Below are 15,448 nucleotides of genomic sequence, written 5' to 3' on the forward strand. Positions count from 1 at the left end.
ACTTAAAAGAAAATGAGCAGAGGGAAGCAGAACAAATGACAAATGTTCCCACAGTGAGTTTGCCAAAGAGAGAGAGCGAGTGGAGAACAGGAGCGAGTTCCTGAAGCTGAGGCGGCAGCAGCAGATTGAGAGAGAGCTCAACGGATACCTGGAGTGGATCTGCAAAGCGGGTCGGTGCTCGGCGACAAACACACCGCTCACGCTCCCGTACACACAACCAAACAGATCCTGAAGCTATGCACTGACATCTTGTTTCGTTTGATTCGTACAGAGGAGGTGATTCTGGCTGAGGAGGACGCCACAGGGAACTTTGATGGTAACTAAGCTTATTTACACTGGAAAAAATGCCCCTCTCAAAATAAGAAAAAAAAATTCAAGGGACTTTTACCTTGAAATAAGTGAAAAAATCTGCCCAAGAACAAGGGAAAAATGTCTTGGTGAGATTTCTTGAAATAAGATGCGATATTTAGAATATTGAGATCTCAAAATTAGCTGGAAATTTTATTTTAAGCTGCATTTTACCAGGATTGTCGAGCTTAGGTGTCCTAAAATAAGCCAGACATGCTAAAAAAAGCAGTTTTTCACTCAAAAATTGATTTTCGCTTTCATGCAACCTCCAAATTTGAGATGTATTAACCCTCCTGCTTTCTTCATTTACAGGCACCAAAAAATACTGTTTCCTTGTCTGAAAAAAATCCCCAAAAAGCAGCAGAAAAAAATCCCCAGATTTATGAAAATTTGCAAAACCTTCAGGAAGAAAATTCCAGTAATTCCTTAAAAGTTTTATTTTAAAAAAAAAATCGCCTAAATTTGGCAAGAAAATTCTTGTAAATATTTTTCAAAAATTAGTAAAAATCTTCAAGAAATCCTAAAAATATCTCAAAGGATTCTATATATATATATATAACAGTAAAACTTCTAATATTTTCTTAAGAACATTCACAAAAAAATCTACCAAAATCCAGCGAATTTCGCTGGATTTTGGTTGATTTTTTGTGAATGTTCTTAAGAAACATTTTTAACATTTCTTTTTTTCCATCAAAAAATGTTCAAAAATTTCCCACAAATGTTGAAAATGTGGACATCAGAAGTTTCACTGTGAAAATATCTTTTTCCCCACATTTGTCATAACTTTAAAACGGATTAATTTGACCCGCAGGACGACAGGAGCGTTAAACTTGTTTTGAGTTGTAAAATTAAACTGAAAACAAGATAATTTCAAGATTGTTTGATATTGAAGATGCATTGTCTTAAAACAAGTCCCTCCATCTGCTGAAATGTCACTTGCTCAGTGAATTTATCTTAAATCAAGTGGGATGAGACACTTTGACTAAAAATAAGACAAATAGACTTGGTGAGATTTGGAGTTTTTGCAGTGCAAAGCCAGAGCTCCTGTACACAGAGAACAGAGATCCAGCAGATGATGGATGGCATTCGTAATGGCAGTTGAGGTCGCTACTAGACTTAAAATCTGTTCAACTGTGCAGCAATGCATGACCGAGTGAATAAATAAAGGCACATGGCACGTATGTAAGACAAAATATAACAAAAAGAGCCATTCTGAGCTGGTTTGGTACAAGATTTAGCAATGCTTTAGTTAACGAGCCTTTTTTGAACTGCTCATTTAAATGTGTAAATGTGAGGTTTACCACAGCACACCAGCAAGCGACAGACTCTGTGGGAGGGGTGAGAAAGCGACATTTGAGAGATGGGCAGATGAAGAAACCATTCTTTTTTTTTTTATTCTTGCCAGGTACGAGGCGAAGGCCAACCATCAAAACCAAAAACAACAAGACAGAGCTGCTGAACCCTGAGGAAGGAGAGGACAACATGGGAGACGCAGTAGGTGAGAAAAACAGAGAGCGGGATGGATGGCATGCCGGGGACGGAAACATACGGGGGTAGAATGCTTCTCATGAAGCCCATTCACACAAGTCATTCCAGCTGCATAGTCCAGGCCATGTGTGAAGGTGAGAACTTTAACTTTAGCTGCAAGGACACCTGCAGCGTGGGAAAAAGCTAAATTCATCCTACGCTGGAAAAAATGCTCCTCTCAAAACAAGAAAAAAAAACTTACTTCTAAGAATTTTTACCTTGAAATAAGTGAAAAAAAAATCTGCCAGTAGAACAAGTGAAATGTCTTGGTAAGATTTCTTGAAATAAGATATGATATTTAGAATATTGAGATCTTATAATTAGCTGGGAACAAACTTATTTTAAACTGTTTTTTTTTTTTTACCAGGATTGTCAAACTTAGGTGTCGTAACCCTCCTGGCTGCAAAAAAATCCCCAAATTTATAAAAATTTGCTGAATCTTCAGGGAGAAAATTCCTTAAAAGTTTCCCTTAAAAGTTTTATTTAAAAAAAAAAATCCCCAAATTTGGCAAGAAATATTTTTTTTTAAATCTAAAACTTGTAAATATTTTCAAAAAATGAAAAAAATCTTCCAAAAAACAAAAAAATCTGAAAAATATCTAAAATGATTCCATATAAGTAAAAGTTCTAATACTTTCTTTAAAAACAGTCAAAATCAACCAAAATCCAGCGAATTTCACTGGATTTTGGTTGATTTTTTTTCTGAATGTTCTTAAAGAAACTTTTTTTTTCAACATTTCTTTTTTTTCCCCCATCAAAAAATGTCAAAAAATTTCCCAAACTGTGGAAATTTTCACTGTGAAAATAGGGTTAAAAACGAGATGATTTCAAGATTGACTGAACAAGATATTTAAGATGCATTCTCTTAAAACAGTCCCTCCATCTGCTGAAATGTCATTTATTAAGTGAGTTTGTCTTAAATCAAGTGGGATGAGACATTCTGACTAAAAATAACACAAACAGACTTCATAAGATGTTGACTTTTTGCAGTGTATGCCATTTCACATTGAGGATGAGCTTTATATTTTCCATGCTGGTGGGAGTGCTGATGAACAGGAAACTAAATCAGTGCAATTCAAACGGACTCCATGCTTCCTCTTAGGTTTTGCACGCTCCAGTATTAAGAGTGGGAAGGATGGCTCCAATTACAGTAAGAAAGAGCGACGGATGCGATTCTTCATCCGCAAGATCGTGAAGACGCAGGCCTTCTATTGGACGGTGCTCTGCCTGGTGGGCCTCAACACCATCTGTGTGGCTGCGGTGCATTACAACCAGCCTGTGCTGCTCTCTGACTTCCTCTGTGAGTAAACACACACACATGAAGCACTGGATCACACATGCATACAAACCCATAGACTGTATATAAAGCTGGACGTAGCATCTGGCTCCAAAATTGAAGCCCACCTGGAAGTGTCAAAAACTTGCAATATCACGCCGTCCGCTAGGGTTGGCTCCAAAAAGCTTTTGCTCCATAGACCCCAATTCATTTTTGGAAAAAATAAAATTTGATAGACTGATTTTCTACAGCTCAGGATTTTTTTCCCGTTAGTTTTCATGGTCAGAATGAGAGATCAGGTGGCCGATCTTAAAATAAATCAATACTGAATTTTAAGTAAATCGTTAAAGTTGGCGAAGCCAGGGGGCGTGGCTATACTTGATTGACAGTCCCATTGACTGGTCCTGCCCCTAGTTGCTCTCCGGTCCAGCCTGTTTGATGACGCTTTTTACGTCACTGGCTCCAAAAAATCCAAAATGGCGACCAGGAAGTAGCAAAATCCGGGCTTCATTTTCTCGGCGCTGAAACCAACGAGTGACGTCACGGTTAGTTCACGCATGTACATACCACACATACTGAACATACAGACAAAGGTTCTTTACTATGATGCTGACTGACACCAGCATCAAAAGTAGCACCCAGGAGAGGACTTTAAGCCTCCGAACCCCACGCAGTTTCTGACTGTTTCCTTGTTTTGTTGCTCCTGCCACATTTTTACTCACTGTGGACTCATTTTTACTGCAATATAAAGTCCTGCAACTCTGTGGAAGCAGCAGAATCACAGCTGGAGGGAGCGAGGATTCAGTTTAGAATGTCACAAATCGCAAAAAGGAAAAACATGAACACTTCATTTCTCTGATAATTAACTTTCCGTTACTCATGCTTTTTCAGCTGTTGGAAAAAAAGCGTCAGCATCATCACACAAAGAAAGCAAAGGGTGTTGATTTTAAGCTTAGATTTGTTTCGGGGTTTTTTTTCTTTCTGTTTTCTGACGGACCACTGCATGACAGGAGAGTGATTCTGATGAGACGTATTGGTTTTGAGTTGAGATTTTTTTCTGATGAATGTCTTTATAGTTATCTTGATGCCTGAATTTACTTACAATTAAATTTAAAGAGAGCTTTGCGCATTTTTTCTTTCCAACTGATGCTAAAATAAGTGGAGATTGTTAATTTATCTGTTACAAATAGAACAGATATATAATATTAATGACAACAGATATATAATAATTAGGTCCCACTCCGACCGGTCCTACCAGAAACCAGTGCTTGCAAAAGGTTCCGAGGGACATATTGGATATGGAGAACCCGGTATTGAAGGAATGGATCTCGACTGCAGTCTGAATGAAAGTGGTGTGATGCAAATTCACGACAGTATGCGGCAAGGGGTTAAAGACACGTCAGAAAGTTGAAAGCTTTGTGTTTTTACAATTTGTGGCTCTAATAAATGGTACAAGTTGCCAGTTTTTAAAGATAGCAAGCCTTTCTAACAGACTGGGTTTTGAGGTTCAGAGGGTTAAATTGACAGTCATTAAGGGCCGATTCCCAACTGAGCAAGAGAGAGAAGGAATAAATAAGGAGATCCATCAAGATCATTCACTGTAGTATAAATTTTCCACTGTGATAGCTTGTGTAGGGCTGGACCCGAACATCCCGAATATCCGAATATTCGTTCGCTACGGCGGTATCCGGGTATTAATTTTGGTATCCGAATATCCGCCCCTCCCCCACCCACCGGTCGGACGTTACCGGGCGGAACGAATATTCGGCGTTACCGTCTTCCCTCCGCCTTCGGCCCACATCGGCTCATCCTGTCGTGTGATCACATAAACATATACACATATGTCTATGTGATCACCCCCTCCTCCCCCCCAGACGAAAATAGGAATATTCGGAGCTCCTCTCTTCCCTTCGCCTTTGGCCCCCTCGGACGTTATGGGGCAGAACGAATATTTGGATATTTGTCTGTAATAGGGCCCAATTATCCGGAGACCAGAATCCACTGTTCGGGCCAGCCTTAGTGATTTTGTTGGACTGACTTTGCCTAAAGGATACAAAACTCAACATCTGCATCCACATATTTCACTGCTGCTGCCCACTCTCACTCCGTCCCATCCTGAATCATCTTTTTACACTTCAAATCTACTGTCTCCTCCCACACATGCAAACACAGCATTTACAGTTTCATCTCCTTTAAATAGCAGAAACACGGTGTGTTTTCTCTATCTTTTCTGGAATGCGCTGTGCTTTCTTCTCAGCGCTGCAGACTTTTTCCGATATGGCTACTTTAATTCTTTTTTTAACACAGTAATTTGATAGTTGGTTGTGTCAGCTTTAAAGTGTGAGCTGAAAAGAAATGCTCTTTCAGGATTTCAAGTGGAAGACCTCAGCATCGTGTTCGCTGTCGCCCGTTGACCCTCTGAACTCCGAGCGGCTCCCCAGGCAGTGCAGGCATGGCTCGAAGCAAGGGGACTTCAAACAGGCCTTCTGTGCAGTCTGTCTGACTTCTTACATTTGCTCCTTTCTTCTTCCTGTCTGCTGTGTGTAATCACAACTTGCACCTTAGCCGAGAACTCCCCGAACTTTTTACACGTGACTGTTGGTCGCGGCTTCACAGTTGTGCCAAGAAGTGCAGACCTTTTTTTTTTAAATAAAAATATTTCCTTCTTCTTTGAGACATGAGGAATAAAGTTATTTTGATAAAATGTTGTGACTTTAAGCTGGATTTGGTCAGATGTGGTAGTTATGGTTGTGGTTGTAACTACTCAGTATCAGTTGACATTTTCTTTGGGTTTCCAGCCCTCAGTAGGTGCAGCTCTCCGTCCCCGGTCGGTGTCGTTAGCATGTGAAGCTGTAGTTGCTGTTCATCCATCACCACGCTGTCATACACCACTGGGCTCGTACCTCTACTGACTTCCACTCATCTTCATCTCTCCCTCACTCTCTCATCCCTTCTTCCCTTTTTTTCCTCTACTCCCCTCTTCTCCCTATTTCCCCCTCTTTTTTACCTGATTTCGTTCTTCTCTGCCTCTTTTTTCCTCCCCTCTCTTTCTTCTATTTTCACCTCTCTCCGTCCACACTTTTATCTCACTCTCTGATCCCATCTCCTCATCACTGCTTTCTGTCTTCTGATTTCCTTCATCCTCACCTTCCCTGATGCATAATCCCTTTCTCGGACCTTCCTCACCTTCCTTCTCTCCCTCTCCTTCCTCCTTTCAGTCTATACAGAGTTTATTTTCCTCGGTTTGTTCATGTCGGAGATGCTGATCAAGATGTATGGTCTGGGCATCCAGCCCTACTTCCACTCCTCATTCAACTGCTTTGACTGTGTGGTGAGTACACACACACACACACACACACACACACACACACACACACACACACACACACACACACACACACACACACACTCACTGTGACTAAGTGAGAAAAAAACCAACAAATTCAGCTCATAACTATGAGGTTTTGTCGACAAATTCAACACTCCATTTAATCATCACATCTGAGAACTAGATCTTTCTCATGTTGTAGTGCAACAGAGTGATTCAGCACTGCTCCTGTCAAAAGTGTGCTTTTACACTGAATGTGCAATAACAGCGTTCAGTCACCTGGCTCTGAACACAGTGTGGTGTGCTCCTGCTTAGGCTTTTATTCTAATTGTTTAACTATTTTGAATAACTTTAATGATTATTTATCCACAACCACGACTTCAGGACATGTTCATGGCTGCAACAACTTACGGAACGTCAGTTTATGCCAGCCAGAGTCGTGTATTTTTATATAATATGACAAAAATAAGGCACAAAACGACAAAATTGAAAAATAAAATGGCAAAAAAATGAGACAAAACAAAACAAAAAGACAAACAAAATTAAAGCTGCAAGCAGCGATGGACGGGTCCTCACATCCAAGCGGCCCGGCTGGCCCCGCTGGCCCTCGCATGTCCACCAGGTGCTGGTAACTCTGAGTATAAAGTGTCATCCAGATTGGACTACGTTCAGGCTAGTTACACAGCACTTCCTGTTTCATGGCAAGAATACCAAAATGGCCGCCAGGTGTCACATGGATGTGATTAGGGCCAGACTCTGATGACACTTGTAAAATTTGAGACAAATTGGAGCATGTACAGGCTAGTTAGACAGAACTTCCTGTTTCATGGCGAGAAATCCAAAATGGCCGTCAGGTGGCGCTATGACTCTGAGTGTATATCAACCTATGAATAAGATTGGGGCCGGACTCTGATCACACATGTAAGGTTTCAAGCATTTTGGAGCATTTACAGGCTAATTATACAGCACTTCCTGTTTCATGGCGAGGCATTCAAAATGGCCGCATTCCGTGGGTCGCCATTTCCATGCCCTCAGACTTTTGTGGAGCATTTTAATAACTTTTGATCACCCATGACTGGAGTACATCCTGGCCAAATTTCAGCTCTCTCGGGCTTACGCTGTTTGAGTTTATAGATTTCGAAAAGTGCCCAAAAATGACACAAAATAGTCAAAAATATGATTCATAATTAAAAATGGCTGACTTCCTGTTGGATTATGGGTAATGGTCCAAGACAAAAAAACAACAAAAAACACAAGCAAGACTAAAAGGAAACACAAAACGACAAAAATTTCATATAAAGTAGTGTGGATTGATCACATGCCAACAAGTTTACTGCGTTATCTTTCTAAATAACTTTCAATTTTACTCAGTGGTATGTATAATATTTGAGAAGAATCTTTGTATAAAAATGCCGTGTGGTGTTTGGTTATAGGCGGCCGTGTTGATTTTAGGCCTGAAAACAGCAAAAAATGTCGACTATGATACAAAAAGTCCCGCAATTATATATAGACACATACATTGAGAGCCTTTTTTGTTAAAGATAACATTTTTATGAGCAAGAAATGTTTCCCACTGAAATAATGGTTAGGACCCAACCTGTAGCATGCATTTTAAAGATGACTTGATAAAAGTAGAGACAGTTTAGTGGAGACGTGAGACCTTTTGGACTGGATCCCATTTAATAGTGATATGAAGTTAATTCCTTATTAGTGGTTATTGAGCTATCTACAGTTTAAACTAGAGCATAAAATAAACTTGCAATCCAAAAAAGTTTGGTTCAAGCTCAGATAAATAATTCTGTTAATGTCTTGTGCTTTTTATCTATACATATGAAACATTTGTTTTGTAGTATTTATTTTTTTAATTGTTTTTATTCTTTTTACAACTCCCAATTTATAATTATCACTATTATTTTTATTATCTTTATTATTATTTCATTTTATTTTATCTATCTTTTATTTGGTTTCAGTTTATTTTATTTTTATTATATGATATATTTGTTTGAATTTATTTACTTATTTATTTATTTATTTTACTGATCTACTTATGGATTTACTTTATTTTATTCATTTATTATTATTTATTCATTTATTTATTTTACACTTTAAACTAACCTCCAGTGTTTACCTATTTTAAACCTTTAAGATGGCATTTCCTCAGTATGTACTGGGTATAACAATGTCCCTGATTTATTATTGTCTTTTATTTTTGTTGCTTTTTAACAATACATTGCTATATGAAAAGTGCTATATAAATAAAGAATATTATTATTATTATTATTATAAACATGGCCCAATTAATCAATAACAGAATTTTAAAAATCCGAAATATAAGTGTTGTCATCAGCATCAGCTCCAAAAATGTGTCCTGCACTTTGGATATAATGCTGGTTAAGTCAAACATTCATAACATAATCATGTGCCTCTTTGCCCATGACGAAGAATGATCAGATTTTTATTTTTCCTTTTCGTTCCTCGGTATATTCTACAGGACTGACTGTGTTTTTTGTCTGTGCGTGCAGGTAATCGTGGGCAGTATCTTCGAGGTTGTGTGGGCCATCATTAAACCGGGCACGTCCTTCGGTATCAGCGTGCTACGAGCTCTGCGGCTGCTCCGCATCTTCAAAGTCACCAAGTAAGTTTCTCTGTCGTCCTCAAACACTCACCAGCTTACACGTGCACGCGCCTCCATCAGCTCCCTCATGCGCAGATACGACAGTGACGACAATGAGGACGGTGGCGACAGGCTGTGGCGCCGCTTTGAAGGAGGTTTTGGTGTTTCCGACTGAAAATCTTCGCACTGATGTGACATCTAAACAGTGTCGATGCTTTAGCACTTTGACACTTGTTTGACGCTCTCCTCAGGAGAGATTTTAATTGGTTTTGGCTCATGCACATCGCTCTGTTTTGTTTGCATGATAGCTTTCCTGCTCGTCACCACGCTGTTCATTTGGACAGTTCTCACTCAGAGAGGAGACTAAAAATCTCAGTGGAACATCTGATTATGTGGTGTTGAGATAATGGAATGAAAATGTGTGATGTTTATTTGTGGTTATTGTCACTTCACATAGTATGTTAGTTAGCATCATTGTTCCTGTCTTTTTATCAGACCTGGCTACATCTCCATGGTAACTGATGCTGTGGAAGTGACCGGGTCGGTAGCAGGTTATGTTCAGAGTTTTGGATTTAAATCGACTGTCACAAGCGTCTCACCCGCCCGTTATTTATGAGCGATGCAGATTCTCAGCTGGGGGAATGTAAACATGTTGAGCTGTATGCTACTAAAACCACCGAATGAAGCTGTGCAGTTACAGTTTTGGACACTGTATGCATCGCGTTGCCATGGGAACCCAACATTTACTTAAATGGTTATGCAGAAATCGCATAAATGTGTTTTTATGTTTGGCTCTGATTTGCAGCCAGGGCTACTTCAGCAGAGAATGTTCAATCCGTAACATTAACTTCACTGATTTGGCCACAAACTAAAGTGATTTCCTGCATTATGGGACAGTGTCAGAACTACACAAGTTTTGAGACAGGTTCTAATTTATTTGAATGAGAAAGTGTCTCGAAACTTTTGACAGGCGGTGTAAATGCACTTCGCTACAACATCATATTTAACCCTCATGCCGTCCTGCAGGTCAAAATGACCCGTTTTAAAGTTTTAAAATGCAGGAAAATAATATATTTTCACAGTCAAACTTCTGATGTCCACATTTTCAACATTTTTGGGAAACCTTTGAACATTTTTTTGGTGGAAAAACAGAAATGTTAAAAATGTTTCTTGAGAACATTCACATAAAAATCAACCAAAATCCAGCAAAATTCGCTGGATTTTGTTTGATTTTTATGTGAATTCTCTTAAAGAAAATATTAGAAGTTTTACTGATATGTAAGTAATTACTTTAGATATTTTTAGGATTTTTTTTGGAAAATTTTTACTCATTTTTTGAAAATATTTACCAGAATTTTCTTTCTGAATTTGGGAGATTTTAAAAATTAAACTTTTAAGCGAAACTTTGAAGGAATTATTGGAGTTTTCTTCCTGAAGGTTTTGCAAATTTTCAGAAATTTGGGGAATTTTTTTGGATTTTTTCAGACAAGGAAACTATATTTTTTGGTGCCTGTAAATGAGGACAGCAGGAGCATTTCAGCATTTCATATTCCTCGTTGTTCTCCAGTAAAACAGCTGCACACAGTTGTTTCATTCACTGCAGAAGAAGAGTCACATCATGCCTCCTTTTATGTGAGCGCGTACTGAGTTTTAAGCAGAAATCCCGAGTTAACAAAGAAAGCTGATAACCACCTTTGTGTACCCGTTAACACTGACTGGGGTTTTAGTTTCTGTCGAGCCGACTCACACAAAGAAAGCCCGGCTATGTTACAGTGACTTCACCGTACAACCCTCAGGTTTTGCTCATAGGCCTGAACTTTACTGTTCTAGAAACCGTGATGACGTTCTCTTTACTTTCTCATCTTCTCTGCCTTTCACATTTGCACATTTGTTCACAATTTTACGTCTCCATCACTCCTGGTTCGGATGCCTTCTTCTCATTCATATCCTTGTCCTCCTCAGGTACTGGGCTCCTCTTCGAAACCTGGTGGTGTCTCTGCTGAACTCCATGAAGTCCATTGTCAGTTTGCTGTTCCTCCTCTTCCTCTTCATCGTGGTTTTTGCCTTGCTGGGGATGCAGCTTTTTGGAGGACAGTCAGTACCAATAAAGAGCTAAAAATAAACTCAGTTCTGAGTATTTAATGAGTGTCTGTCTTGTTTTGTGTGTGACTGTAATGACATTTTCTTTGCTTCTTCTCAGATTCAACTTTGAAAGCGGAACCCCGCCCACGAACTTTGATACTTTTGCAGCGGCAATCATGACAGTGTTCCAGGTAGGAAATAAGGCGCTGAAGATGTGTTTGTGGTTCTGTACAAAACGAAGCTGGCATTGATATTGTCCAGCCAGCCACAAAAGACAAACACAGTAGTTAAACTTCCTCAACACAGAACTGTCCGTGTACCATCAGTGTCAGTTTTATGTTGTTCTTTATGGGATAAAAGTGGATTCATTCAGTTACATATCATTTACAGTGGAGCTGAAAGATCTGGTCTTTTGTAAGCTGAACAACATGAATTTCTTTCTTCCATCCATGGCCGTTAGCACACTGATACTTACTCATACATTTTCAGCTCGTTTGAACTGCTTCAACAAGAGTGAAATTTAATGAGCGGTGGTTAGTTCTGACTGAAGCTTAACACAGTGAATTTACAGTTTTATTTTTTAAAAAACACATGCATTTGTTCCTGTTTGTCTAAATAAATGGCTTTGAATTCCAGATTCTTTTTGTTTGTTGATGCCCCTCGCTGCTCGCTGTCTCTGCAGATCCTGACAGGAGAGGACTGGAACGTGGTGATGTACTATGGCATCGAGTCCCAGGGAGGAGTGAATGACAAAGGGATGGTCTTCTCCATCTTCTTTATTGTCCTCACACTCTTTGGAAACTGTATCCTCCGTTTACACTATAACACACATGCACTCAACTGCACTTTTCCTCAGCATCAATGCATGTTTTCATCCAGGTTTCTTTCTTACATCTGCAGTGCAATATCTCTCTTCTCTGCTGTGCTCCTTCTGAGAAACTCTCAACCCCCTCCCTACTTGTCTGAGCATCAGTGTTTCTCCCTAACTTCTGCCACCACAGACACTCTGCTGAATGTCTTCTTGGCCATCGCTGTGGACAATCTGGCCAACGCCCAGGAGCTTACCAAGGTACGCCATCACTGCAGGAGAAAGCGATTCAGTTTGGTGCTGCAAAGCTACAGTCATATTTTTTTATGTTCAGAATCAAATGACCGTGCGTGGTGTAAAATGTTTTGCCTGAAATGACGAACTGAAAGCTCTTTTTGCTCATTGTTTTGGTTTCATGTGTCAGCAGCACCAAAAACGGACTTATAACATGAAAAATCAGTGTTATAGGTTGTGTTCTCAGCTTGTTGTTCCTGTCCTTTGGGAGTCAAAAGATTGTTTGATATGAGTCAGTATTTTTCCACGTTTTGTGTTTTTATTGTTTCGATATTTTTTTGCCGGTTGTGCCAGAACGTTAACGTTTAAATCAGCTGCACTTTACTCTTCTTCACCAATAGGATGAGGAGGAACAAGAGGAGGCAGCCAATCAGAAGACAGCACTACAGAAGGCGAAGGAGGTGGCCGAGGTCAGCCCGCTGTCTGCTGCTAACCTCTCTATTGCTGCGTGAGTACCCACACACTGGAAAAAATGCCTCTCTCAAAGCAACAACTCATTTAAAGAAACTTTTATCTTGAAATAAGTGAAAAAATCTGCCAGTAGAACAAGTGAAAATGGCTTAGTAAGATTTCTTGAACTAAGATGTGATGTTTAGAACATTGAGATCTTAAATTTAGCTGAGAAAACTTATTTTAACTATATTTTACCAGAATTGTCAAGCTTAGGTGTCTTAACCCTCCTGTTGTCTTCATTTATGGCACCAAAAAATTCTGTTGAAAAAAATCCATAAATTCAGCCAAAAATTCCCCAACTTTATAAAAATTTGCAAACTCAAAAGGAATAAAATTCCTTGAAAATTACCCTTAAAAGTTTCATTTTTAAAAATCCCCAAATTTGGCATGAAATAAAAATTTTAAAAAATTTAAAAAATATAAAAAATTGTAAATATTTTCCAAAAAACTAAATAAAAATCTTCAAAAAAAATCCTAAAATTATCTAAAGTGATTACATATATATCAGTAAAACTTCTATTTTCTATAAGAACATTTGGGGGGAAAAATCAGGAGATTTTCTCCTGAATGTTCTTAAAGAAATATTGTTTTTCCAACAAAAAAGTTTAAAAAATTCCCAAAAGTTTGTGAAAATGTGGAAGTGTTCACTGTGAAAATATGTTTTTTTCCACCTTTTTAAACTTTAAAAAGGGTCAGTCTGACCCACAGGACGACAGGAGGGTTAAAACAAGATAATTTCAAGACTGTTTGACTTAGCGAGATATTTAAGATGTGTTTTCCTAAAACAAGTCCCTCCATCTGCTGAAATGTCTCTTGTTAAGTGAATTTATCTTCAATCAAGTGGGATGAGACATTTTGGCTAAAAATAAGCCAAATAGACTTGGTAAGATTTTGAGTTTTTGCGGTGCATCTACACATAACAAACACACACACATCAGAACAGGAGTACATGCAGAGAAAAGAGGCAGACGGTGCAGACATGAACATGCTGGTAGAACACACAGAAATCTCTTCCACAGAATAGGCACAATCCCAGATGCAGTTTTTGTGGCAGAGCTTTCTGATTGTTCTCACACGCAGGCACACAACATCACGCTCTCCCCGCTCTCGTCCTCTAAAACATGATTAAGCGATTGTTCTGAGAGTGAAAGGAACAGATTCTGGGCTTTGTGAAGCGAGGAAGAGCGAGAGGCGGACAGTCGGTAAAATCTGCTCCTGGCAGCAGAAACGGCTGACAATAGGACACATCAAAATGATGCTCGAATAAACCCACTGCTCCTTTAGAAGTTATCAGAGTCTTCAGTCACGGAGGCGAGGTGAGCCTTTGACCGCTAGATTAGAGAGGCTGCTGCTTTTGTGACGTTCAAGGATAATTTCAGTCAGAAATGCAGTCTAACTGCCACATTTTGAAGTGAGAGAAACCAGGTTTAGGTTTTCCTGTGAGAATTACTTTGGAGCAGTGATTTTACGTTTTGTTTTTACAGTATTGATGTGCTTTGAATAAAGGGGACTAAGACTGGGTCCTCAGCAGCAGCAGCAGTTACCATCAGACATCAGTCAGCTCATTCAGCTGTTAAGTGATTCTCAAAGCCTTTCAGATGACGAGCTCTGGTAGCACAGCATTTTGACACGTTTTTGGTCAAGAAATTGGAACTGCTTTGTTTGAAAACCGTGAGAGATCTGTTTGCATTTCTCTTGTGGTCTCCCCATTGTCTGAAACATTCAGAGGTGCTGCGTTTCTTCAGGGGTTTTCATGAGCTTCATGCATAGTCAAGATGTCACATGATGCTTTCCAGACATTTTCTTTTTTTCAGAATTTACTTTACAGAAAAGCACAAAACGAGACACGTTTAAGATCTGGCTACTGTTAGCATATTTCATAAAGATGAGAAAGATAGGACTCTGACATGGCCACATAGGAACATATGCATCTATGTTTCTCCTCATGGCCACCCATAAGCCCAGTCCCAGTCTTCACACTCATGTACTGGGAGGCGTGCTTTTGCAGGTATGTGAGGGTCCAGGACACTCTTAGGCTACGTTCAGACTGCAGGCTCAAGTGACCCAAATCTGATTTTTTTGCCCCTATGTGACCTGTATCTGATCTTTTCATGACAGTCTGAATGACACAGATCTGATTTTTTCAAATGCGACCCAGGCCACTTGGACATGTGGTCCTAATTCCGATACGTATCGGATCTTTTGCCATGCGACTTCAGTCTGAACGGCCAGGTCACATTTATCTGACCTATACGTCATCGGTACACGACAAACGTCACTATTCTGCGTTCAAGCAAAACACGTCTTCGGGCTGCTGAAGACGTGTGTCTTGCCCTGAGAGTGTTAAAGAGAGGCGCTCACATATGTAGGTAAAGGTCGCCCTTATCATTGAAAAATTCTAAATGAAGTCCACATCTGTGAAGCCTCTCACATCACTATCCACCACTCCTGGCTGCAACTCCACACCCACACAGTTCTCTGGACAGATGTTGCTGCCACTGCCCCACAAAACACCAGGGCCAAAATCCTGGCTCTCTTCCTTCTTGACCTTTTCTCCTTAAAATAATTAAGTTATAAATATGCTGGCTGTGGCTGGACAACAACTTTAAAATGCCCACACATGCTCTACTGTTAGCGTCCATGTTTACCGTAAACACTGAACACGCTCTCTGCGTGTCGTTGTTGTGTCCTCTTCTGCGCATACGGGAACCTTTTGGG

The 15,448-nt window shown here is 39.6% G+C and overlaps 1 protein-coding gene across 1 annotated transcript in view; it reads left to right on the forward strand.

Moving 5' to 3' along the window:
• Positions 1-15,448, forward strand: part of cacna1ab (calcium channel, voltage-dependent, P/Q type, alpha 1A subunit, b) — a 141,212-nt gene that overhangs the window by 42,874 nt on the left and 82,890 nt on the right. Inside the window, 11 exon segments of the mRNA XM_051945084.1 lie at positions 55-170; positions 272-316; positions 1,754-1,846; positions 2,978-3,175; positions 6,370-6,482; positions 9,002-9,114; positions 11,056-11,187; positions 11,294-11,366; positions 11,858-11,978; positions 12,177-12,244; positions 12,619-12,725. Coding sequence (XP_051801044.1) covers positions 55-170; positions 272-316; positions 1,754-1,846; positions 2,978-3,175; positions 6,370-6,482; positions 9,002-9,114; positions 11,056-11,187; positions 11,294-11,366; positions 11,858-11,978; positions 12,177-12,244; positions 12,619-12,725 — 1,179 coding nt within the window.

Source organism: Acanthochromis polyacanthus, chromosome 3 (assembly GCF_021347895.1).
Source record: "Acanthochromis polyacanthus isolate Apoly-LR-REF ecotype Palm Island chromosome 3, KAUST_Apoly_ChrSc, whole genome shotgun sequence".
NCBI lineage: Eukaryota > Metazoa > Chordata > Actinopteri > Pomacentridae > Acanthochromis > Acanthochromis polyacanthus.